Genomic DNA, 27,903 nt, shown 5'->3' with positions numbered 1-27,903 from the left:
TGCGCCTCGAGCTATGTTTCACGTACATGTACAAAAATTGGTACACACATGTAACGCACCAATACCTACAAAAAAGTCTCTTGGTACGAAATCCGGATCCCAACAGGAAGTGGGTTATTTTGAATTTTCCTTTCAAAATTGGTGTTGTTTTTGCCATTTCCAGGGGTTGTACTTTAACGAACTCCTCCTAGAGATTTATTCAGATCAACACCAAACTTGGTCAGTGTAATCTAAAGCCCTTTGCGATAATAAATTGCGAAGGACTTGAGGTTTCGTTAAAGGGCGGGTCCATGGCGGCCTGACAAATTTCGATGTTTCGCCATGAAAAAGGAAGTTGCTGTAACTCAGACATACAATGTCCAATCTGCCCCAAACTTCACATGTTGGATAAGACTCTTGACCTGAACAGATCTACATGCCAATATTCAGTTATAGTCATAGCGCCACCTATTGGCAACAGGAAGTTACATATTTTACACTGCGACAAACTACTCCTATAATTTTTTTGAGATTAACATATATTTTGTGGTCAGTCTAATCTAAAGGCCTGTGCAATGTTAACTTTTGAAGATCTTGAGTTTTTGTTAAAGGGCGTTTCCATGGCGCCATGACAAAATTTGATGTCTTGCCACAGCAAGAGAAGTTGTTGTAACTCAAGCATAAAATGTTCAATCTTCCCCAAACTTCACTTGTTTGATAAGAGTCCTTGCCTGAACACATCTGAAGGCCAATATTCCATTATAATGATAGCGCCACCTGCTGGCAACGGTAAGATTGGCACATATATGGGATATACTTTGATATATTCCACTTATATTTAGGACATTAAATGCATATTTCTCAACGTTCACCTTTTTACTAAAGCCACACGATGGCGGTGAGCCCGGGTGCGAGGGCCCGTTCATCGCTGCTTGCAGCTTTAATTAGGGCCCGAGCACCGATGGTGTGAGGACCCTCTTGGAATTGCTCCGTTTATTATTATTAGGGCTCAAGCCCAAAGGGCGAGAGGCCTATTGTTTTCCTTAGGATTATTTTTTATTATTATTATTATTATTATTATTATTTTTTTTTTTTTTTTTTTTTTTTTTTTTTCAACGTCTCGGGGGCTTTTGGGGCCCTTAACATGCTTAAAAAGTCTTGAAAATTGGCACACAGATTGGAACCTGCGGCCATTAGGGCCGGGCAGAGACTGATACACGGGCGTGGCACAGGGGCTCTACAGCGCCCCCTGGAATATGGAGGGCCATATATCATACATTCTTGCTCGTAGACGTATGAAACTCGGTACACATATAAATCTCATCAATCCAAACAACTTTTGTATTGCATATCATAGGCTCCGCCCAACAGGAAGTTGGCTATTTAGGGTTTAGTATTCAAATTTTTCGTCAAAGTTGTGGGGGCTTTTGGGGTCCTTAACATACTCAAAAACTCTTGAAAATTTGCGCACACTTTGGAATCTGTGGCCTTTAGGAGCCTGCAGAGGCTGGGACCCGGGCGTGGCACAGGGGCTCTACGGCGCCCCCTGGAACACAGTCAGAAATGTTGATGTATAGCTCACACATACTTGCACATATTCATATGAAACTCATAGAAACTCATAGAAACTCATGAGTACACATATAGATCTCATCGTGCCGAACAACTTTCGTATTGCATGTCATAGGCTCCGCCCATCAGGAAGTCAGCTATTTAGAGTTATGTAAAAAGCGCATGCTCTGGAATTTGAAATACTTGTCATAGGTTTTTTGCTCGATTGCCGCCAAACTCGGTCAACATGATCTCAAGACACTGGGGATGAAAAATTGCCAGGGGATTTTTGATATCTCGAACGGTTTGCTCGTGGCGAGGCGTTGAAATTATGGCGAGAAATGAGAAACAGGAAGTGTCTAATACCGTCCACATACATTTCCTGATTTTAATCAAACTTCATCAGATTATTCGTTGTATGATGTCGATCGCATATATGTGACTATTAGGAGTCAAAGTTATAGCGCCACCAACTGGCAGAAGGAAGTGTGTCATTTTCAAAATGATTTGAATTCAGCATCTTATTATTACTCGATTTGCTTCAAACTTCATCAGAATAATGTTAACACACAGCCGATATAAATCTGCAAGGGGGATATTGATATCTAAAAAATTGTTGGCGTGGCAACATGTCAAACTGGAATACTTCTCAGGTGATTTTGAGGCAAATAACATACTTAGAATTTCACAAAACTCTGAACACACATCAGTATTTCTGATAGGAACTTAAATTGTGAATGGATTTTGGATAGCTTGAATGGTTTTGCCGTGGTGATTTTTTTAAATGACCTTACAAAGGGAATCATTATTGTATTTTTAAATTGCAGCTTCCAAACACGTCAAATAATTTTTTCATACAGATGAAAAAGTCATTCTGAGGAAATATGCATAGTTTCACGACTTTACAACACTGTATGGATAACAGAAAATTTAAAAACTGTCAGACATCTCATCTCACTCTGTCCCTCTGTTTGAGTATATGTGCTTAGACTTCCATTGTCTGAGAGAAATAGCGCCCCTACAGGTTCAATTCCCGGACTTTTACTTTCACTTTTAAATCGGTTAAAAATACAAATAAATACTTAGATTTAATTCACACTGACAAGCTAAACCAACATATCTGATTATTACCAGTTCAGGGCTCATGGATAAATTATTTCTGGCCAGAGATACGTGAGAAATAGGAGAGATGAATCACCGCTGTGACCACGAGCGTCTGGAGTAAAGAGCTCAGAGAAAACGAATTTATTCCTGTTTTAAAGCTTTTAAAAATAAATTATTACAGCGATATCACACAATCAACCAATTAGAACACACCAAGAGCTAAATTCAGATGTTTTTGAACTGTTTGTGTGAAAATGAAATATTTGTGGCTGCCTATCTGAAATCACCGCTCCGATCAGCGCGTACAGTGTCGAGCTCAAAACAAACGAATTTATTCTTGTTTAAGAGCTTTTTTAAATAAAATATTACCACAAATGCACACAATAAACCCATTGTAACACTACAAGAGCTAAATGCAGGTGTTTGTGACCTGTTTAAGTGTGCAAGACTATTTGAAAGCGCGACTGGCAGAATAACATATCTCTTGAGCTGCAGGTTTCTGTCTTTCGTCGTACGAACGAACACATCACGGACAAGATTATTTCAAAATACATAATAGCTTGGCGAATATAAACGAAAACAGCCACGTGAACATAAACTGGATCTACTGGATTTGAATATTAAAGTGACCACATTTACCACTTGCTTCTGTCTTCAATTTTAATCTATATAAAAAAGGAAACTCATTCGACTTGGCTGCTTTTTTAATGTGTGCGTATTTATTTATTTACCTTTTTAGACATTTTGTATAATTTCATAGTTTGTGTATTACAATTATAAAAACAAAAATAAATTTAGCCACTCACATAGAAATAGCTTAGGCCTTAACCTTTTTCTGACAGTTTTAGGGATTTTTAAAAATCCTAAAAAAAACTTATTTGTGCTGCAAATAATAATTTCAAACTCATTTGATACTGACCTATGACATCCTGTGACATTATATTTATTTGAATTTACATAATCTCATGGATGTAACAGTAAATCTGTTCAGCTCACAGATCAATACTAAGCTGTAATGCAAGCAGAACTTTCACAAATGCTTATGAGTCATTTAAGGATTTGATAACACTGTAAAATAATGTCTAATTTGTTAACATTAGCAAATGCATTGATAACACTTTATAATAACTGCACTCATTAGTAAATAGTCAGTTCATGCTTTATAAAGCCTTGTCCCAATATTAATAGTCAGTAGTAAGCAGTTTATAAATACAGCTATAAATAGCTTGTCCTTGGTTTATAAGCACATTTATTAAAAAGGAGAGTAAAGGGTCAGTTATCTTCCTATGAAAAATAAAAGATAAAAATAAACAAACAACAACACAGATTGATACAGAACTCAGAAATTTTATTGTGGATTTATGATAAAATCAGCCTGTAAATGAATTCATACTCCTCCTCATACTACTCCATACTCCTTTTTCAACATGATGCCAATATACTGAGATGTTAAATTGTGAATGGGTTTAGGATAGCTTAAATGGTGTTGCCATAGAGATTTATTAAAGTAACATAAAAAATTCAATAGTTATTTTACTATATCTTTAAAATTTTTCATGCTAACTCTTCATAATTTTTTATATAAGTAGAAGTCCTCATTTGAAGGAAGCACAGTAAGTTTCATAGCTTTATCATTTTCAAGAGCCAGCATAAAATTAAAACTATCATAACTTATAAATCAAGCTTGCAATTCTTAGTACCTATAATGGCCACCAGAGGGAGCTATAGGATTACTTTTAAATAATTATTGGAGAAACGAGTATGATTTAAATAATTTATAGAAATCTTTCAAATAAAATAATATGTATTTTAGGAATTTTACTGATAAAATGACCCTCACTTAATTAGAATAACAAGCTGAAGTATTGTGAACTGTATATTAAGAATAATTCTTAATAGGCTTTATGGACAGATACGTTTTAAGTGACTCTTGAAGGTTCAGCACCACATCCTCTTTTACCACTGTTTAAAGAATTAATCTTACAGAACAGGTGTGAATGAATTTTGGATAGCTTGAATGGTTTTGTCGTGGTGATTTTTTGAAATAATAGTAAAAAAGGAACCAGTAAAAAAAAGTGCAGCTTCTAAACACTTCAAAAAAATGTACACATAGAAGACAAGTCATTCTGAGGAAATATGCATAGTTTCATGACTATACAACATTATATGGATGACAGAAAATTAAAAAACATACATCTGATGTCACTCTGTCCCTCTGTCACTGTGTGTGTGTGTTTTAAGTGAATTAGGTGTGAAACTATCAGTGAGCATTTAGTCTCCAGCGCCAACATTTTACAGAACTGCCACTTTCCTGGAGTCTCAGAATTACAATGTGTCAGGTTCTGAGAGATCTAAGATTCCAAAAAAATATTTAATTAGAATACCATGAAGTATTGTGAAATACTATATATTAAGACTTTATATATAGGCTTAATGAACAGATTAGACTGACTCGTAAAGGAACAGCACCACCTCATCTTGTTTGATGGTTTGAGGAATATATCTTCCAGAATCTGGGATTAAGATTTAAGAGCTCATTTTTATTCCACCTCCTTTCCTGAAAGTCTGTCTTGCAGAATTGACTAAAAATTAATCTTCACATTAATTCCTAATTCTTTTGCAATTCTTTTGTCAGTTCTTCTTGACCTGTTTTTCTCTTCCAGCTTTCCTGGACTATTGTATAGCACTCATAAATGATTAAATAAAAAATAATGGTAGTTATTAAGATTGATATGGTTTGGAATTGGTAAAATGTGCTTGGAAAAAAATCACAATAAAACAATGTTTTAATGTTTAAGTTTGGAATATTAACTGACATGAATGAATGCTATATAAATATTGTTCATGTTAACATAATGTTTATAAATGAAATCTTATTGTAAAGTGTTACTAAAGTTATATATATATATATATATTGTTCTGTGAATGTGATTTTAAAGTCTAGATGATTCGGATTAACCCTTTAACTGCCATATCAAGTTCAAGTTCAAGTTCAAGTTCAATTTATTTGTATAGCGCATTTACAACAGCCTCCTGGCTGACCAAAGTGCTTTAACATAAGAGCAAGAATATTACACATACATAAAAATAGACCAGACAAAAAATTTAAAACCACCCATTTCAAAATGTAGCATAACACAGTAGTCAGTACACTAAGGAAAATAAAAAAGTTTTTAGCAAAGATTTAAAAATAGACAAGGAAGGGGCCAGTCTGATCTCTAAAGGCAGGGTATTCCAGAGTCGTGGCCCAGCCACTGCAAATGCACGCTCCCCTCTACGCTCCCCTCTATCCTTTAAAACCTCACTGCCAGAGGGATATTGTGAATGCATGTGCCCGCTGGGCACAGTTTACCTGATGCCACCGGGGTGGTGATGGCATTGGTGGCTTGAGCCCGCCATCGCTGCTTGCAGCTATATTTAGGGCCCGAGCACCGAGGTGCGAGGACCCTCTTGTATCTGCTTTGTTTATTATTATTATTATTATTATTATTATTATTATTCTTCTTCTTCTTCTTCTTCTCCCGAATGAATCGCATTTTTGAGGGCTTTAACATGCTCAAAAAGTCATGAAACTTTGCACACGCGTCAAACCTGGTGAAAATTTTCGTCTGATATAGGATTCAGAAGAGGGTGTGGCAAAATGGCTCGACAGCGCCACCTATACCAAGAAAATCAACAGCCTTCCAGCTATGTTTCACGTACATGCACGAAAATTGGCACACATATGTAACACACCAATACCTACAAAAAAGACTCTTGGAGCGAAATTCTAAACCCAACAGGAAGTCGGTTATTTTTAATATTATGAGCATATTTTGTGTAATTTTGGTCATTTCCATGTGTTGTATTTTAACGAACTCCTCCTAGAGAGTTCTTCAAATCAACACCAAATTTGGTATGCCTAATCTAAAGGCCTTTGCGATGTTAAATTGCGAAGATCTTGAGTTTTCGTTGAAGGGCGTGTCCGTGGCGGCCTGGCGAATTTCGATGATTCGCCATGAAAAATGAAGTTGCTATAACTCACACATACAATGTCCAATCTGCCCCAAACTTCACATGTTTGATGAGACTCCGAACCTGAACAGATTGACATGCCCATATTCAGTTATAGTCATAGCGCCACCTATTGGCAACAGGAAGTGACATATTTTACGCTGCGGCGAACTACTCCTAGAAATTTTATGACATCAATGTCTTTTTTGTGGTCAGTCTAATCTAAAGGCCTTTGCGATGTTCAGTTGTGAAGATCTTGAGTTTTCGTTAAAAGGCTTGTTCATGGCGCCGCGACGAAGTTCGATGTCTCGCCATGGGAATAAAAGATGTTATAACTCAGGCATAAAATGTCCGATCTTCACCAAACTTCACATGTGTGATAAGAGTCCTGGCCTGAACAGATCTGCAGGCCAATATTCCAGCGGGTGTGGCAGAATGGCTCTATAGCGCCACCTATACACATTCAACGGAGTGCGCCTCGAGCTATGTTTCACGTACATGTACAAAAATTGGTACACACATGTAACACTCCAATACCTACAAAAAAGTCTCTTGGTACGAAATCCGAATCCCAACAGGAAGTCAGTTATTTTGAATTTTCCCTACAAAATTGGTGTTGTTTTTGCCATTTTCAGGGGTTGTACTTTAACGAACTCCTCCTAGAGATTTATTCAGATCAACACCAAACTTGGTCAGTGTAATCTAAAGCCATTTGCGATGTTAAATTGCGAAGGACTTGAGGTTTCGTTAAAGGGCGTGTCCATGGCGGCCTGACAAATTTCGATGTTTCGCCATGAAAAAGGAAGTTGCTGTAACTCAGACATACAATGTCCAATCTGCCCCAAACTTCACATGTTGGATGAGACTCTTGACCTTAACAGATCTACATGCCCATATTCAGTTATAGTCATAGCGCCACCTATTGGCAACAGGAAGTGACATATTTTACACTGCGACAAACTACTCCTAGAGATTTTATGACATCAATGTCTTTTTTGTGGTCAGTCTAATCTGAAGGACTGTGCAATGTTAACTTGTGGAAATCTTGAGTTTTTGTTAAAGGGCGTGTCCATGGCGCCCTGACGAAGTTCGATGTCTCGCCATGGGAATAAAAGATGTTATAACTCAGGCATAAAATGTCCGATCTTGCCCAAACTTCACATGTGTGATAAGGGTCCTGGCTTGAACACATCTGAAGGCCATTATTCCATTATAACGATAGCGCCACCTGCTGGCAACAGGAAGATTGGCACACATATGGAATAAACTTTGATATATTGCACTTATATTTATGAGTTTAAATGCATATTTCTCAACGTTCACCTTTTTACTAAAGCCACACGATGGCAGTGAGCCCGGGTGCGAGGGCCCGTTCATCGCTGCTTGCAGCTTTAATTATTCTTCTTCTTCTTCTTCTTCTCCCGAATGAATCGCATTTTTGAGGGCTTTAACATGCTTAAAAAGTCATGAAACTTTGCACACGCGTCAAACCTGGTGAAAATTTTCGTCTGATATAGGATTCAGAAGAGGGTGTGGCAAAATGGCTCGACAGCGCCACCTATACCAAGAAAATCAACAGCCTTCCAGCTATGTTTCACGTACATGCACGAAAATTGGCACACATATGTAACACACCAATACCTACAAAAAAGACTCTTGGAGCGAAATTCAAAACCCAACAGGATGTCGGTTATTTTTTATATTATGAGCATATTTTGTGTAATTTTGGTCATTTCCATGTGTTGTATTTTAACGAACTCCTCCTAGAGAGTTCTTCAAATCAACACCAAATTTGGTATGCCTAATCTAAAGGCCTTTGCGATGTTAAATTGCGAAGATCTTGAATTTTCGTTGAAGGGCGTGTCCGTGGCGGCCTGGCGAATTTCGATGATTCGCCATGAAAAATGAAGTTGCTATAACTCTGACATACAATGACCAATTTGCCCCAAACTACACATGTTTGATGAGACTCCAAACCTGAACAGATTGACATGCCCATATTCAGTTATAGTCATAGCGCCACCTATTGGCAACAGGAAGTGACATATTTTACGCTGCGACGAACTACTCCTAGAAATTTTATGACATCAATGTCTTTTTTGTGGTCAGTCTAATCTAAAGGCCTGTGCGATGTTCAGTTGTGAAGATCTTGAGTTTTCGTTAAAAGGCTTGTTCATGGCGCCGCGACGAAGTTCGATGTCTCGCCATGGGAATAAAAGATGTTATAACTCAGGCATAAAATGTCCAATCTTCACCAAACTTCACATGTGTGATAAGAGTCCTGGCCTGAACAGATCTGCCGGCCAATATTCCACCGGGTGTTTCAGAATGGCTCTATAGCGCCACCTATACACTTTCAACGGAGTGCGCCTCGAGCTATGTTCCACGTACATGTACAAAAATTGGTACACACATGTAACACTCCAATACCTACAAAAAAGTCTCATGGTACGAAATCCGGATCCCAACAGGAAGTCGGTTATTTTGAATTTTCCCTTCAAAATTGGTGTTGTTTTTGCCATTTTCAGGGGTTGTACTTTAACGAACTCCTCCTAGAGATTTATTCATATCAACACCAAACTTGGTCAGTGTAATCTAAAGCCATTTGCGATGTTAAATTGCGAAGGACTTGAGGTTTCGTTAAAGGGCGTGTCCATGGCGGCCTGACAAATTTCGATGTTTCGCCATGAAAAAGGAAGTTGCTGTAACTCAGACATACAATGTCCAATCTTCCCCAAACTTCACATGTTGGATGAGACTCTTGACCTGAACAGATCTACATGCCCATATTCAGTTATAGTCATAGCGCCACCAGTTGGCAACAGGAAGTGTCATATTTTACGCTGTGACAAACTACTCATAGAAATAGTATGACATCAATGTCTTTTTTGTGGTCAGTCTAATCTAAAGGCCTGTGCGATTTTAAATTGTGAAGATCTTGAGTTTTCGTTAAAAGGCGTGTCCATGGCGCCATGACAAAGTTCGATGTCTCGCCATGGGAATAAAACATGTTATAACTCAGGCATAAAATATCCGATCTTCCCCAAACTTCACATGTTTGAAAAGAGTACTGACCTGCACACATCTGGAGGCTAATATTCCATTGGGTGTGGCAAAATGGCTCGATAGCGCCACCTATACATTTTCAATGGAGTGCACCTCGAGCTACATGTCATGTACATGTATGAAAATCTGTAAACATATGTAACACACCAATAGCTACAAAAAAGTCTCTTGGTACGAAATCCGAATCCCAACAGGAAGTCGGTTATTTCTAATTTTCCCTGCAAAGTTGGTGTTGTTTTTGTCATTTTCAGGGGTTGTATTTTAACGAACTCCTCCTAGAGATTTATTCAGATCAACACCAAACTTGATCAGTGTAATCTAAAGCCCTTTGCGATGTTAAATTGCGAAGGAATTGAGGTTTTGTTAAAGGGCGTGTCCATGGCGGCCTGACAAATTTAGATGATTCGCCATGAAAAATGATGGTGCTATAACTCAGACATACAATGTCCAATCTGCCCCAAACTTCACATGTTTGATAAGACTCTTGACCTGAACAGATCTACATGCCAATATTCAGTTATAGTCATAGCGCCACCTATTGGGAACAGGAAGTGACACATTTTACACTGTGACAATCTACTCCTAGAAATTTTATGACATCAATGTCTTTTTTGTGGTCAGTCTAATCTAAAGACCTGTGTGATGTTTAGTTGTGAAGATCTTGAGTTTTTGTTAAAAGGCGTGTCCATGGCGCCATGACGAATTTCGATGTCTCGCCATGGGAATAAAAGATTTTATAACTCAGGCATAAAATGTCCGATCTTGCCCAAACTTCACATGTGTGATAAGGGTCCTGGCTTGAACACATCTGAAGGCCAATATTCCATTCCATTTACTAAAGCCACTCGCTGCCGGTGAGCCCGGGTGCGAGGGCCCGTTCATCGCTGCTTGCAGCTTTAATTCTTCTTCTTCTTCTTCTTCTCCCGAATGAATCGCATTTTTGAGGGCTTTAACATGCTCAAAAAGTCATGAAACTTTGCACACGCGTCAAACCTGGTGAAAATTTTCGTCTAATATAGGATTCAGAAGAGGGTGTGGCAAAATGGCTCGACAGCGCCACCTATACCAAGAAAATCAACAGCCTTCCAGCTATGTTTCACGTACATGCACGAAAATTGGCACACATATGTAACATACCAATACCTACAAAAAAGACTCTTGGAGCGAAATTCTAAACCCAGCAGGAAGTCGGTTATTTTTAATATTATGAGCATATTTTGTGTAATTTTGGTCATTTCCATGTGTTGTATTTTAACGAACTTCTCCTAGAGAGTTCTTCAAATCAACACCAAATTTGGTATGCCTAATCTAAAGGCCTTTGCGATGTTAAATTGCGAAGATCTTGAGTTTTCGTTAAAGGGCGTGTCCGTGGCGGCCTGGCGAATTTCGATGATTCGCCATGAAAAATGAAGTTGCTATAACTCACACATACAATGTCCAATCTGCCCCAAACTTCACATGTTTGATGAGACTACGAACCTGAACAGATTGACATGCCCATATTCAGTTATAGTCATAGCGCCACCTATTGGCAACAGGAAGTGACATATTTTACGCTGCGACAAACTACTCCTAGAAATTTTATGACATCAATGTCTTTTTTGTGGTCAGTCTAATCTAAAGGCCTGTGCCATGTTCAGTTGTGAAGATCTTGAGTTTTCGTTAAAAGGCGTGTCCACGGCACCATGGCGAAGTTCGATGTCTCGCCATGTGAATAAAAGATGTTATAACTCAGGCATAAAATATCCGATCTTCCCCAAACTTCACATGTGTGATAAGAGTCCTGGCCTGAACAGATCTGCAGGCCAACATTCCACCGAGTGTGGCAGAATGGCTCTATAGCGCCACCTATACACTTTAAACGGAGTGCGCCTCGAGCTATGTTTCATGTACATGTACAAAAATTGGTACACACATGTAACACTCCAATACCTACAAAAAAGTCTCTTGGTACGAAATCCGGATCCCAACAGGAAGTCGGTTATTTTGAATTTTCCCTTCAAAATTGGTGTTGTTTTTGCCATTTTCAGGGGTTGTACTTTAACAAACTCCTCCTAGAGATTTATTCAGATCAACACCAAACTTGGTCAGTGTAATCTTAAGCCTTTTGCGATCTTAAATTGCGAAGATCTTGAGGTTTCGTTAAAGGGCGTGTCCATGGCGGCCTGACAAATTTCGATGTTTTGCCATGAAATAGGATGTTGTTGTAACTCAGGCATAAAATGTCCAATCCTCCCCAAACCTCACATGTTCGATAAAAGTCCTGCCCTGAACACATCTGAAGGCCAATATTCCATTATAATGATAGCGCCACCTGCTGGCAACAGGAAGATTGGCACATATATGGAATAAACATTGATAAATTCTACTTATATTTATGAGTTTAAAACGCATATTTCTCACCGTTCACCTATTAACTAAAGCCACTCGCTGTCGGTGAGCCCGGGTGCGAGGGCCCGTTCATCGCTGCTTGCAGCTTTAATTATTATTATACTTCTCCAAAATGAATCGCATTTTTGAGGGCCTAAACATACTCAAAAAGTCATGGAACTTTGCACATACCTCAGAACTGGCGAAAATTTACATCTGATATGGGTTTCAGAAGTGGGTGTGGCAAAATGGCTCGACAGCGCCACCTATAGACGTTCAACGGTGTGCGCCTCGAGCTATGTTTCACGTACATGTACAAAAATCGGTACACACATGTAACTCACCAATATCTACAAAAAAGTCTCTGGTACGAAATCCGAATCCCAACAGGAAGTCAGTTAGTTTGAATTTTCCCTGCAAAATTGGTGTTGTTTTTGCCATTTTCAGGGGTTATACTTTAACAAACTCCTCTTAGAGATTTATTCAGATCAACACCAAACTTGGTCAGTGTAATCTAAAGCCATTTGCGATGTTAAATTGCGAAGGACTTGAGGTTTCGTTAAAGGGCGTGTCCATGGCGGCCTGCCAAATTTCAATGTTTCACCATAAAAAAGGAAGTTGCTGTAACTCAGACATACAATATCCAATCTGCCCCAAACTTCACATGTTGGATGAGACTCTTGACCTGAACAGATCTACATGCCCATATTCAGTTATAGTCATAGCGCCACCTATTGGCAACAGGAAGTGACATATTTTACACTGTGACAGACTATTCCTAGAAATTTTTGACATCAATGTCTTTTTTGTGGTCAGTCTCATCTAAAGACCTGTGTGATGTTTAGTTGTGAAGATCTTGAGTTTTTGTTAAAATGCGTGTCCATGGCGCCGTGACGAAGTTCGATGTCTCGTCATGGGAATAAAAGATGTTATAACTCAGGCATAAAGTGTCCGATCTTGCCCAAACTTCACATGTGTGATAAGGGTCCTGGCCTGAACAGATCTGAAGGCCAATATTCCATTGGGTGTGGCAAAATGGCTCGATAGCGCCACCTATAAACTTTCAACGGAGTGCATATGCACATTCAATGGAGTGCGCCTCAAGCTATTTTTCAAGTACATGTACAAAAATCGGTACACACATGTAACACACCAATACCTACAAAAATGTCCCATGTTACGAAATCCGAATCCCATCAGGAAGTCGGTTATTTAGAATTTTCTCTGCAAAATTGGCGTTGTTTTTGCCATTTTCAGGGGTTATACTTTAACAAACTACTCCTAGAGATATATTCAGATCAACACCAAACTTGATCAGTTAAATCTAAAGGCTTTTGCGATGTTAAATTGCGAAGATTTTGAGGTTTCGTTAAAGGGCGTGTCCATGGCGGCCTGACAAATTTTGATGTTTCGCCATGAAAAAGGAAGTTGCTGTTACTCAGACTTACAATGTCCAATCTGCTCCAAACTTCACATGTTAGATAGGACTTCTGCCCTTAACAGATCTACATGCCCATATTCAGTTATAGTCATAGCGCCACCTGCTGGCAACAGGAAGTGACATGTTGTATGCTGTGACAAACTACTCCAAGAATTTTTTTGAGATTAATGTATTTTTTGTAGTCAGTCTAATCTAAAGGCCTGTGCAATGTTTACTTGTGGAGATCTTAAGTTTTTGTTAAAGGGCATGTCCATGGCGTCATGACAAATTTTGATGTCTCGCCACAGCAAGAGAAGTTGTTGTAACTCAGGCATAATTTGTCCGAACTTCCCCAAACTTCACATGTTCGATAAGAGTCCTGCCCTGAACACATCTGAAGGACAATATTCAATTATAATGATAGCACCACCTGCTGGCAACACAAAGATTGGCACAAATATGGAGTAAACTTTGATATATTCCACTTATATTTATGAGTTTAAATGCATGCTTCTCACCGTTCACCTATTTACTGAAGCCACTCGCTGCCGGTGAGCCCGGGTGCGAGGGCCTGTTCATCGCTGCTTGCAGCTTTAATTAGGGCTCAAGCCTGGAGGGCGAGAGCCCTATTGTTTTCCTTAGGATTATTTGTTATTATTATTATTATTATTATTTTTCTTCAAGGTTTCGGGGGCTTTTGGGGTCCTTAACATGCTCGAAAACTCTTGAAAATTGGCACACAGATTGAAACCTGCGGCCATTAGGGCCGGGCAGAGACTGATACACGGGCGTGGCACAGGGGCTCTACAGCGCCCCCTGGAATGAGGGCCATATATCATACATACTTGCACGTAGACACATGAAACTCGGTACACATGTAGATCTCATTAAACCAAACAACTTTCGTACTGCATGTCATAGGCTCCGCCCAACAGGAAGTTGGCTATTTAAGGTTTAGTATTCATATTTTTCGTCAAAGTTGTGGGGGCTTTGAGGTCCCTAACATACTCAAAAACTCTTGAAAATTTGCACACACTTTGGAATCTTTGCCCTTTAGGAGCCTGCAGAGGCTGTGACCCGGGCGTGCCACAGGGGCTCTACGGCGCCCCCTGGAACACAGTCAGAAATGTTGATGTATAGCTCACACATACTTGCACATATTCATATGAAACTCAGTACACATATAGATCTCATTGTGCCGAACAATTTTCGTATTGCATGTCATTGGGCTCCGCCCAACAGGAAGTCAGCTATTTAGAGTTATGTAAAAAGCGCATGCTCTGGAATTTGATATACTTGTCATAGGATTTTTACCCGATTGCCACCAAACTCAACATGATCTCAAGACATTGGGGATGAAAAATTGCCAGGGGATTTTTGATATCTCGAACAGCTTGCTCGTGGCGAGGCGTTGAAATTATGGCGAGAAATGAGAAACAGGAAGTGTCTAATACCATCCACATACATTTCCTGATTTTAATCAAACTTCATCAGATTAATCGTTGTATGATGTCGATCGCATATATGTGACTATTAGGAGTCAAAGTTATAGCGCCACCAACTGGCAGCAGGAAGTGTGTCATTTTCAAAATGCTTTGAATTCAGCATCTTAATTTTACTCGATTTGCTTCAAACTTCATCAGAATAATGTTAAAACACAGCCAAAATGAATCTGCTGGGGGTATATTGATATCTAAAAATATTGTTGCCGTGGCAACATGTCAAACTGGAATACTTCTCAGGTGATTTTGAGGCATATAACAGGCTTAGAATTTCATCAAACTCAGACCACATATCAGTATTAATGATAACTAGACACTGGCAAAAGTTCATAAGAGGGCGTGGAAGAGGCACTCTATAGCGCCACCTTTTGTCAAAAGTGGGGGGGTTAGTTTTAGCTACAGACACCAAACTCGGTACATAAATTGTTCTTATCAAGACGGACAACTTTCTAATTCACAGTCATCAGCTACGACCAACAGGAAGTCGGCTATTTTGATTTGAATGTGGATTTTTTTTACATTTAGCTGTGAATAAATGCATACTGCTCAGCGGAGAGTAACACTATACACACCAAACTTTGTCTACATGATGCCAAAACATTGAGGAACTTAAATTGCCAAAGGATTTTGGATAGCTTGAATGGTTTTGATGTCGTGATTTTTTTAAATGACAGTAAAAAGGGAATTATTAATTGTCCTGCATTTTTAAATTCCAAACACTTCAAAACCTTTTTTCATACAGAAAAAAAGTCATTCTGAGTAAATATGGATAGTTTCACGACTTTACAACACTGTATGGGTAACAGAAAATTAAAAAACTGTCAGACATCTCATCTCAGTCTGTCCCTCTGTTTGAGTATTATGTGCTGAGACTTACATTGTCTGAGAGAAAATGCGCCCCTACAGGTGCAATTCCTGAAAGGGAAATTCGACTGAAAGGGAGGAGACTCTCTTTTAGTTTCATTTTTAAATCGGTTAAAATACAAATAAATACTTAGATTTAATTCGCACTGACAAGCTAAACCAACATATATGATTATTACCGGGTCAGGGCTCATTAATAATTGATGTGTGGTCAGTGATACGTGAGAAACACGAGAGATAAATCACCGCTCTGAGCAGGAGCGTGTGGAATGATGAGCTCAGAAAAAAACGAGTTTATTCTTGTTTTATAGCTTTTAAAATTAAAATATTAAAGCGATATCACACAATTCACCAATTAGAACACACCAGGAGCTAAATTCAGATGTTTTTGAACTGTTTGTGTGAAAATGAAATATTTGCAGCTGCCTATCTGAAATCACCGCCTCCGATCAGCGCGTACAGAGTTGAAAACAAACGAATTTATTCTTGTTTAAGAGCTTTTTCAAATAAAATATTGCCATAAATGCACACAATACACCCATTATAACACAAGAGCTAAATGCAGGTGTTTGTGACCCGTTTAAGTGTTGTGATATCGTCCATATAAATCACCACCACATGTATTGAGTTGAAGTTAATACTTTACTTTCTGTTTGCAGCAGTTACAGCAACATACATCAAACACTGCTTCCACCTGGCACCTCTTCTTCCACCCCATTCGTGCCACGATAGAACCCAACAACTTAGATATACAGATGACACCTAGTGGTTACTCCAGGATACTACATCCCCTCCTCCTTAAGCTATCAATTGTTATTATTATTATTTTTTCAATACTATTACCACCAATATCACCAACTAAATACTAATAACATTATTTACAAATATAACACTGTATAACAATCACATTCTTTTTTTTTTTTTTTTTTTTTTTTTACAAACACGTTAACAACTACCACTTAGATTGCATTGATTGTCTTTTACTGACTTGACTTATGTAACATAGTCTTTCAAGTAAGCTGGAGATCGTCTCTCTCTTGCAGACCTTCTCAGATTCGTAGGTTGGTTAATTTCTTTTTCTACAACAGCCAATTCTAGTGATTGTTCTTTCTCAAGGGCAGACATCTCCTGATCTGCAGGTGTTTTGACAACATCCGCACAAGGCAATGCAGAAGTGTCACCATCCTGTTCACTCTCTGCGGGTAGTATAATCTCCAGCATCTCATCTGTACTACGATTTCTTATTTGATCCACATGTCTTTTCACTGTTTGTCCATGCCCCAGAGCAGTCTTATATGAAAGAGGTCCTGTACAACCTTCCACCACTGCAGGAATCCATTTAGGTCCACCAGCATAGTTCCTCACGTACACTGAATCTCCAACTTCGAAGTTTGCAACTGTTGTCATGGCCTTCTTTTTGTTTCTGCTGTTTTTTCAAAACTTTGAACTTCACATCAGGAATAAGTAAGTCAAATGCGGATCTCAACTTCCGTGACATTAACATTTGAGCAGGTGATAACCCAGTTGTTGCATGGGGAGTGATTCTATAATTAAATAAGAATCTTGCTACTCTTGTCTCCACAGTGTCACCTTTCATCTTTTTCATCCCCTCCTTGAAAGTTTGAACAGCACGTTCCGCTAGGCCGTTTGAAGAAGGATGATACGGAGCTGAAGTTACATGTTGAATACCATTTCTCTCCATGAAAGTTTCAAACTCATTACTGGTAAAACATGTTCCATTGTCTGATACTAACATTTTAGGTAATCCATGTGTACTGAAACACATTCTCAATTTTTCAATTGTAATTTGGGAAGTGGCCTGCATCACAGGATAAACTTCCATCCACTTAGAATGAGAATCTACCAGAATTAGGAACATTCTTCCTAAAAAGGGCCCTGCGTAGTCTACATGAAGTCTTTCCCAGGGTGAGCCTGGCCACTCCCACGGGTGCAAAGGAGCTTGAGCAGGTGCCTTTCTGAAACTTTGACACACCTCACATTTCTGAACCACTCTCTCTACATCCTGGTCCATTCCAGGCCACCACATGTATGATCGGGCCAATCCTTTCATTCTGGACATGCCGGAATGAGTCTGATGTAACTGTTTCAACACAGCCCCTCTACCCTGCGATGGTATGACAATTCTCGCTCCCCAAATCACACATCCATCTTTTACACTGAGAGCATCTCTCCTGTGATGGTACGGTAACACATGTGGCTCTACTTTCTCAGGCCAACCCTTTAAGAGGTACTCATGTACCATTGCGAGTGTTATGTCGTGTGATGTCCACTTCAGAACCTGTGCTGCACTCACAGGCGAACCGTCCATTAAATCCATCATCAGCACTTGATCATTAGTGTCATCAGGTTCTCCCTCACCTGGCACTGGAAGTCTACTCAGCGCATCAGCATTTTGGTGGTACTTTCCTGGCTTGTAAACAATGTTATACTGATATGCTTGTAACATCACAGCCCACCTTTGCACTCTGGGTGAACCCATTTGAGGAACTGCTTTTGTTTCATTAAACAAATGGATCAAATGCTTATGAACAGTGCAAATTGTAAATGCACGACCATACAAATACTTGTGGAATCTATGGATGCCAAAAATCACAGCCAAGCCTTCTTTGTCCAGTTGTGAATAACGTTTCTCCGCTGGCGTTAATGTCCGAGACATGAACCCAAGAGGTTTCTCCACCCTTTCTCCTTTTATACGCTGCGAGAGCACTGCACCAACCCCATAGGGTGAAGCATCACAAGCCAAAGTTAGTTCTGAATCTGATGAATAATGAGCTAGCACCTCTGCTGATTTTAGTAGAGCTTTAGATTTTATAAAAGCTTCTTGCTGTTGCTTTTTCCACATCCACTGAACATCTTTTCTCAGCAGCAGATGTAGGGGGGCCAGCAGCGTTGCCAGATTTGGCAGGAACTTGTTATAATAGTTAAGCAGTCCCAGGTATGCTTTAAGCTCTGTGACATTCCTTGGTTCTGGTGCTTCTTCAATGGCTTTCACTTTACTTCCCAAAGGATGTAGACCCTGTGCATCTACTCTGTGGCCTAAATATTCCACCTCATCTGCCAGGAACACACATTTTACTCTTTTCAGTCGCAAACCAGCTTCTTCCAGTCTCGACAGCACTTCATCCAGTGTCTTCAAGTGACTTTCTTGGTTTACGCCCGTCACCAATATATCATCCAGATAAACAACTAATCCAGGAATACCTTGCAACAATCCCTCCATTGTTCTCTGAAAGATAGCAGGAGCTGAAGCCACTCCAAAGGGTAAACGATTATATGTGAATAACCCTTTCTGTGTATTCACTGTCAAGTATTTCTTGGAGCTTTCATCCATGATAATTTGTTGGTATGCATGACTCATGTCCAATTTTGTGAACTGCTTTCCTCCATCCAATAGAGCAAAAAGATCTTCCACCCTAGGTATTGGATACTGTTCCAATGTTGACACTCTATTGACTGTGAGTTTGTAGTCACCGCATAATCTTATACTGCCATCTGATTTCAAGATAGGAACAACAGGAGCTGCCCACTCTGAATACTTAACAGGTGATATGATCTTGTCCCGTAGCAGTCGATTAATCTCTTCCTCCACCTTTGTTTGCAGGGCATAAGGCACAGATCTAGGTCTAAAGAACCGTGGTGTGGCATCAGTCGGCACGTGAAGAATACCAGCAGTACCCCTTAATGTCCCAAGCTCCTCTTTGAATACTTCCTCATGCTTGGATAGCACCTGTTGTAATGTCATCACCTCTGACTGTATCAGCTTTATCTCACTCCATGGCAGTTGAATTTCTTCAAGCCAGGCTCTGCCTAGTAAGCATGGTCCTGTTCCTTTCACTATGACAAGTGGCATTTTCTTTTCCTGCTGCTGGTATTTTACTTGTACATCAGCCACACCCACTATCTCTACTTGCTCTCCTGTATAAGTTCTCAACTTGATTTTTGTACGTCTCAGTTTGGGAGCTTCTGAATGTTTCCAGATATCCTTGTACATTCCCTCATTCATAAGACTGACACTACACCCTGTATCAATCTCAAAGTTTACCAGTCTGCCATTAACATGCAACTCCGCATTGATGGGTTTCACTTTCTTCAATGCATCAGTTTTTACACATGCCAAAGTGAATGTTTCTTCAGATTCATCACTCTCATTATTTTCACTTACATTGAATGCCCGATACGGACGCACACCTTTTCCCCCTTTTTCCGTTGTCGCGTGTCCACTCTGTTGGCTTTTGTTGCGACAGGCTCTGGCGATATGTCCAATTTTCCTGCACACGTAACATTTATCATTCTTAAATCTACATTCGTTAGCTTTGTGGTTTTTTCCGCAGCATCTGTGACACTCTCTACTTTCTTTTTGTTCACCAGATTCCCCTCTTTTCCAGTGATCCGGTTTCCTTTCTTTAAACATGATGCTGTAACATGCCTGTACCCCGGATTTATTTTGTAAATCGAGCACATTTTTGCTTGCGGCTTCAGTAGCTACTGCAATTTTAAAAGCAGTCTCAAATGTCAGATTTGCTTCTGAAAGCAACCGTCTCTGAATCCGATCATCATCTATGCCACAAACAAGACGATCCCTCAGCATTTGATCTAAAGTTGCTCCGTAATTACAATCTTGTGCTAAACAACGCAACTCAGCTACATACTCTGTCACAGTCTCTGTCGGCTTCTTCGTTCTTGAATCAAATTTAAATCTCTGTACAATCTCACTTGGCTTAGGATTGAAATGATTTTTTAACATCGTTATCAGTGGCTGATAAGTCTTTTCACTTGGTTTCGTAGGGCTCAGAAGATTTCGCATCACACTGTACGTTTGTGGTCCCACAACACTTATGAGAATAGCTCTTTGCTTACCCTCATCTTCGATTCCATTAGCCACGAAAAATTGCTCCACTATTTCCGAATACTCTTCCCATGTTTGAACTTTTGCATCAAATGCTGCTAGTGAGCCAATAGTTCCTGTAGCCATGGTCAATCAAGCTTCTTCTCCCCCTCAACACAGTTATCCGCACTCTGCTCCCTTTCACAATTTCAATCTGTTGTCAACACAAGCTTTCCGCTTCATCCTCGTCGCCAAAATGTGATATCGTCCATATAAATCACCACCACATGTACTGAGTTGAAGTTAATACTTTACTTTCTGTTTGCAGCAGTTACAGCAACATACATCAAACACTGCTTCCACCTGGCACCTCTTCTTCCACCCCATTCGTGCCACGATAGAACCCAACAACTTAGATATACAGATGACACCTAGTGGTTACTCCAGGATACTACAAGTGTACAAGACTATTTGAAAGCGCGACTGGCATAATATCTCTCGAGCTGCAGGATTCTGCCTTTCGTCGTACGAACGAACACATCACGGACAAGATTATTTCAAAATACATAATAGCTTGGCAAATATAAATGAAAACAGCCACGTGGACATAAACTGTTGAGAAATAAATCTGAAGTAGATCTACTGGATTTGAATATTAAGTGACCGCATATATACCAGCTGCTTCTGTCTTCAATTTTAATCTACATATAAAAAAGGAAACTCATTCATCTTGGCTGCTTTTTAATGTGTGTACGTATTTATTTATTTATTTATTTATTATTTTGCTCTAACAAGAATTAATCTATATTTAATTAAATCAATTACATTTTATTTTACATTTGATTTGTCCATTTCTGCATCTAAACGCCTAAAAACCTAAAACATGCTCTATTATACTATTATTAGCAATTTCTTTATCGTCCAATTTATCTGGTGTACACACTTTCATTTTCATAATAAATTTGCTTGTTAGATTTTACACAGTTACAGTGGTCTATAATAAATATTAACAGGTTTTATTCAAGCTGTTTAGAATGATTGCAGTAGGCTAATTTTTTTAAATGTAAATCCAAAAAAATAAATAAATAAAAAACATTGGAAAACAATAACTGTTGTACTTTTTCATACATTTTGTATAATTTCATAGTTTATGCATTATAGTTATAAAAACAAATAAATTTAGCCACTCACATTGAAATCTTAGGCCTTATCCTTTTCTGACAGTTTTAGGGATTTTTTAAAATACAAAAAAACCTTATTTGTGCTGCAAAAAATAATTTCAAACTCATTTGATACTGACCTCTGACATCCTGTGACATGATATTTATTTGAATTTACATAATCTCATGGATGTAACAGTAAATCTGTTCAGCTCACAGATCAAGACTAAGCTGTAATGCAAGCAGAACTTTCACAAATGCTTGTAGGTCAATAAAATCATTACTAAACAAAAATCATTTAAGGATTTGATAACACTGTAAAATAATGTCTAATTTGTTAACATTAGCAAATGCATTAATAACACTTTGTAACAACTGCACTCATTAGTAAATAGTCAGTTCATGCTTTATAAAGCCTTGTCCCAACATTAATAGTCATTAGTAAGCAGTTTATAAATACAGCTATAAATAGCTTGGTTTATAAGCACATTTATTAAAAAGGAGAGTAAAGGGTCGGTTATCTTCCTATGAAAAATAAAAAAATAAAAATAAACAAACAACAACACAGATTGATACAGAACTCAGAAATTTTATTGTGGATTTATGATAAAATCAGCCTGTAAATGAATTCTTACTCCTCCAAGAAGACACAATTAGTTCACACCAAACTTTTTTAACATGAAGCCAATATACTGAAGATGTTAAATTGCGAATGGGTTTAGGATTCCTTAAATGGTGTGGCCATAGCGATTTATTAAAGTAACATAAAAAAATACAATAGTTATTTTACGATATCTTTAAAATTTTTCATTTCAACTCTTCATAATTTTTTATATATGTAGAAGTCATCATTTGAAGGAAGCACAGTAAGTTTCATAGCTTTATCATTTTCAAGAGCCAGCATAAAATTAAAACTATCATAACTTATAAATCAAGCTTGCAATTCTTAGTACCAATAATGGCCACCAGATGGAGCTATAGGATTACTTTTAAATAATTATTGTAGAAACGAGTATAATTTAAATCATTTATAGAAATCTTTCAAAGAAAAATAATATGAATTTTATGTATTTACTGATAAAATGACCCTCACTTAATTAGAATAACAAGCTGAAGTATTGTGAACTGTATATTAAGAAATAATTCTTTATAGGCTTTATGGACAGATAAGTTTTGAGTGACTCTTGAAGGTTCAGCCCCACATCCTCTTTTACCACTGTTTAAAGAATTTATCTTACAGAACAGGTGCGAATGAATTTTGGATAGCTTGAATGGTTTTGTCGTGGTGATTTATTGAAATAACAGTAAAAAAGTAACCAGTAAATGTCTTTTTATTTTTTTTAAAGTGCAGCTTCTAAACACTTCAAAAAAATGTACACATAGAAGACAAGTCATTCTGAGGAAATATGCATAGTTTCATGACTATACAACACTATATGGATGATAGAAAATTAAAAAACTATCAAACATCTGATGTAACTCTGTCCCTCTGTCACTGTGGGTAATGTGTGTGTGTGTGTGTAAGTGAATTAGGTGTGAAACTATCAGGGAGCATTTAGTCTCCAGCGCCAACATTTTACAGAACTGCCACTTTCCTGGAGTCTCCAGAATTACTCTGTGTCAGGTTCTGAGAGATCTAAGATTCAAAAAAATGATTTAATTAGAATACCATGAAGTATTGTGAAATACTATATATTAAGACTTTATATATAGGCTTTATGAACAGATTAGAGTGACTCGTGAAGGACCAGCACCACCTCCTCTTGTCCGATGGTTTGAGGAATATATCTTCCAGAATCCGGGATTAAGATTTAGGAGCTCTTTTTTATTCCACCTCCTTTCCTGAAAGTCTGTCTTGCAGAATTGACTAAAAATTAATCTTCACATTAATTCCTAATTATTTTGCAATTCTTTTTGTCAGTTCTTCTTGACCTGTTTTTTTCTTCTTCTTTTCTGACCTCATGACCCAGTCAGCATTTTTTGTACAATGGCCAAGTCTTAACTTATCAATTTCTGTATTGCATTTGTGTTTGATATTTCTCACAGGCTTTACAGAGTTAAAACTCTTTTTTTAGCGCATTTCATCTGTAAAAGAAAACATGCCCAATAATTCTGCACACATGAATATAAGGAGTTTTTCTCTTCCAGCTTTCCTGGACTATTGTATAGCACTCATAAATGATTAAATAAAAAATAATGGTAGTTATTAAGATTGATATGGTTTGGAATTGGTAAAATGTGCTTGGAAAAAAATCACAATAAAACAATGTTTTAATGTTTAAGTTTGGAAAATTAACTGACATGAATGAATGCTATATAAATATTGTTCATGTTAACATAATGTTTAGAAATGAAATATTATTGTAAAGTGTCACTAAAGTTATATATATTGTTCTGTGAATGTGATTTTAAAGTCTTGATGATTCGGATTAACCCTTTAACTGCCATATCCTTTAAAACCTCACTGCCAGAGGGATATTGTGAATGCATGTGCCCGCTGGGCACAGTTTACCTGATGCCACCGGGGTGGCGAATGCATTGGTGGCTTGAGCCCGCCATCGCTGCTTGCAGCTATATTTATTATTTTTTTTTTTATTTTTTTTTTTTCTAACGTTACGGGGGCTTTTGGGGCCCTTAACATGCTTAAAAAGTCTTGAAAATTGGCACACACATTGGAACCTGCGGCCATTAGGGCCGGGCAGAGACTGATACACGGGCGTGGCACAGGGGCTCTACAGCGCCCCCTGGAATATGGAAGGCCATATATCATACATACTTGTACGTAGACGTACGAAACTCGGTACACATATAGAACTCATCAATACAAACAACTTTCATATTGCATATCATAGGCTCCGCCCAACAGGAAGTTGGCTATTTAGGGTTTATTATTCATATTTGTCGTCAAAGTTGTGGGGGCTTTTGGAGTCCTTAACATACTCAAAAACTCTTGAAAATTTGCACACACCTTTGGATCTGTGGCCTTTAGGAGCCTGCAGAGATTGGGACCCGGGCGTGGCACAGGGGCTCTACGGCGCCCCTGGAACACAGTCATAAATATTGATGTATAGCTCACACATACTTGCACGTATTAATATGAAACTCAGTACACATATAGATCTCATCGTGCCGAACAACTTGCGTATTGCATGTCATAGGCTCCGCCCAACAGGAAGTCAGCTATTTAGAGTTATGTAAAAAGCGCATGCTCTGGAATTTGATATACTTGTCATAGGTTTTTTACTCGATTGCCACCAAACTCTGTCAACATGATCTCAAGACATTGGGGATGAAAAATTGCCAGGGGATTTTTGATATCTCGAACGGTTTGCTCGTGGCGAGGCTTTGAATTTATGGCGAGAATTGAGAAACAGGAAGTGTCTAATACCATCCACATACATTTCCTAATTTTAATCAAACTTCATCAGATTATTCATTGTATGATGTCGATCGCATATATGTGACTATTAGGAGTCAAAGTTATAGCGCCACCAACTGACAGCAGGAAGTGTGTCATTTTCAAAATGCTTTGAATTCAGCATCTTATTTTTACTCAATTTGCTTCAAACTTCATCAGAATAATGTTAAAACACAGCCGATATAAATCTGCTGGGGGGATATTGATATCTAAAAATATTGTTGCCGTGGCAACATGTCAAACTGGAATACTTCTCAGGTGATTTTGAGGCATATAACATGCTTAGAATTTCATCAAACTCAGAACACATATCAGTATTAGTGACAGCTAGACACTGGCAAAAGTTCATAAGAGGGCGTGGAAGAGGCACTCTATAGCGCCACCTTTTGTCAAAAGTGAGGGGGTTAGTTTAAGCTACAGACACCAAACTCAGTACAAAAATTGTTCTTATCAAGACGGACAACTTTCTAATTCACAGTCATCAGCTACGACCAACAGGAAGTCGGCTATTTTGATTTGAATGTGGATTGTTTTTTACATTTAGCTGTGAATTAATGCATACTGCTCAGAGGAGAGTAACACTATACACACCAAACTTGGTGTACATGTTGAAAAAACATTGAGGAACTTAAATTGTGGATGGGTTTTGGATAGCTTGGATGGTTTTGTCGTGGTGATTTTTTTAAATGACAATAAAGATGGAATTATAAATTTTCCTGCATTTTTAAATTCCAAACACTTCAAAACCTTTTTTCATACAGAAAAAAAGTTATTCTGAGTAAATATGCATAGTCTCATGACTTTACAACACTGTATGGATAACAGAAAATTAAAAAACTGTCAGACATCTCATCTCACTGTGTCCCTCTGTTTGAGTATATGTGCTTAGACTTCCATTGTCTGAGAGAAATAGCGCCCCTACAGGTGCAGTTACCGGACTAAAAAAGGGAGGAGACTGTCTTTTGGTTTCACTTTTAAATCGGTTAAAATACAAATAAATACTTGGATTTAATTCACACTGACAAGCTAAACCAACATATATGATTATTATCAGGTCAGGGCTCATTAATAATTGATGTGTGGTCAGTGATACGTGAGAAACACGAGAGATGAATCACTGCTCTGAGCAGGAGCGTGTGGAATGATGAGCTCAGAAAAAAAAACGAGTTTATTCTTGTTTTATAGCTATTTAAAATAAAGTATTGCAGCGATATCACACAATTCACCAATTAGAGCACACCAAGAGCTAAATTAAGATGTTTTTGAACTGTTTGTGTGAAAATGAAATATTCGCGGCTGCCTATCTGAAATCACTGCCTCCGATCAGCGCGCACAGTGTCACAAGTTCAAAACTAACAAATTTATTCTTGTTTAAGAGCTTTTTAAAGTAAATTATTGCCATAAATGCACACAATACATCCATTATAACACAACACGAGCTAAATGCAGGTGTTTGTGACCCTTTTAAGTGTGCAAGACTATTTGAAAGCGCGACTGGCAGAATAACATATATCTCTCGAGCTGCAGGATTCTGCCTTTCGTCGTAAGAACGAACACATCATGGACAATATTATTTCAAAATACATAATAGCTTGGCGAATATAAACGAAAACTGCCACGTGAACATAAACTGTTGAGAAATAAATCTGAAGTGGATCTACTGGATTTTAATATTAAGTGACCGCATTTACCTGCTTCTGTCTTCAATTTTAATCTATATAAAAAATTTAACTCATTCATCTTGGCTGCTTTTTTAATATGTGTACGTATTTATTTATTATTTTGCTCTAACAAGACTTAATCTGTATTTAATTAAATCAGTTACATTTTATTTTACATTTGACTTGTCCATTTCTGCATCTAAACGCCTAAAAACCTAAAAAATGCTCTAGTATACTATTGTTAGCAATTTCTTTATCGTCCAATTTATCTGGTGTACACACTTTTATTTTCATAATAAACTTGTTTGTTAGATTATACACAGTTATAGTGGTCTATAATAAATATTGACAGGTTTTATTCAAGCTGTTTAGAATGATTGCCGTAGGCTAATTTTTTAAAATGTAAATCCAAAAAAAAAAAAAAAAAATTTAAATAAATAAAAAACATTGGAAAAGAATAACTTGTACTTTTTTAGACATTTTGTATAGTTTCATAGTTTATGCATTATAATTATAAAAACAAAAAAAAATTAGCCACTCACATAGAGATCTTAGGCCTTATCCTTTTCTGACAGTTTTAGGGATTTTTAAAAATCCTAAAAAACCTTATTTGTGCTGCAAATAATAATTTCAAACTAATTTGATACTGACCTCTGACATCCTGTGACATGATATTTATTTGAATTTACATAATCTCATGGATGTAACAGTAAATCTGTTCAGCTCACAGATCAAGACTAAGCTGTAATGCAAGCAGAACTTTCACAAATGCTTGTAGGTCAATAAAATCATTACAAAACACTTACAAATCATTTAAGGGATTTAATAACACTGTAATATAATGTCTAATTTGTTAACATTAGCAAATGCATTGATAACACTTTATAATAACTTTACTATATCTTTAAAATTTTTCATTCCAACTCTTCATAATTTTTTATATAAGTAGAAGTCATCATTTGAAGGAAG

At 37.9% G+C, this 27,903-nt stretch overlaps 1 protein-coding gene, 1 long non-coding RNA gene and 1 pseudogene across 3 annotated transcripts in view; all 3 read right to left on the bottom strand.

Moving 5' to 3' along the window:
• LOC127950697 (uncharacterized) overlaps nt 1-1,050 on the bottom strand; it is a 371,356-nt gene extending 370,306 nt beyond the window's left edge. The window contains exon 1 of one of the 2 annotated variants that reach the window (XR_008152515.1): nt 757-1,050. This is a non-coding gene — a long non-coding RNA (uncharacterized LOC127950697). The remainder of the gene's footprint in view (nt 1-756) is intronic. The other variant, XR_008152516.1, reaches the window with a different exon arrangement.
• A 15,707-nt stretch (nt 1,051-16,757) lies between these two features.
• On the bottom strand, nt 16,758-20,866 carry LOC127950695 (uncharacterized protein K02A2.6-like; annotated as a pseudogene).
• On the bottom strand, nt 19,902-20,842 carry LOC127951422 (uncharacterized). The gene is made up of 2 exons (XM_052549303.1): nt 20,033-20,842; nt 19,902-19,916 (listed from the first exon to the last, which is right to left on the bottom strand). The coding sequence occupies exons 1-2, from the start codon at nt 20,840-20,842 to the stop codon at nt 19,902-19,904; spliced, it is 825 nt and encodes a 274-aa protein (XP_052405263.1).
• Nucleotides 20,867-27,903: the final 7,037 nt, after the last annotated feature.

The sequence above is a fragment of the Carassius gibelio genome, chromosome B2, assembly GCF_023724105.1.
Source record: "Carassius gibelio isolate Cgi1373 ecotype wild population from Czech Republic chromosome B2, carGib1.2-hapl.c, whole genome shotgun sequence".
In the NCBI taxonomy this organism is placed as follows: Eukaryota; Metazoa; Chordata; class Actinopteri; order Cypriniformes; family Cyprinidae; genus Carassius; species Carassius gibelio.
Note: the sequence above shows the minus strand (reverse complement) of the source record. Positions and strands in the feature narration are given on the sequence as shown.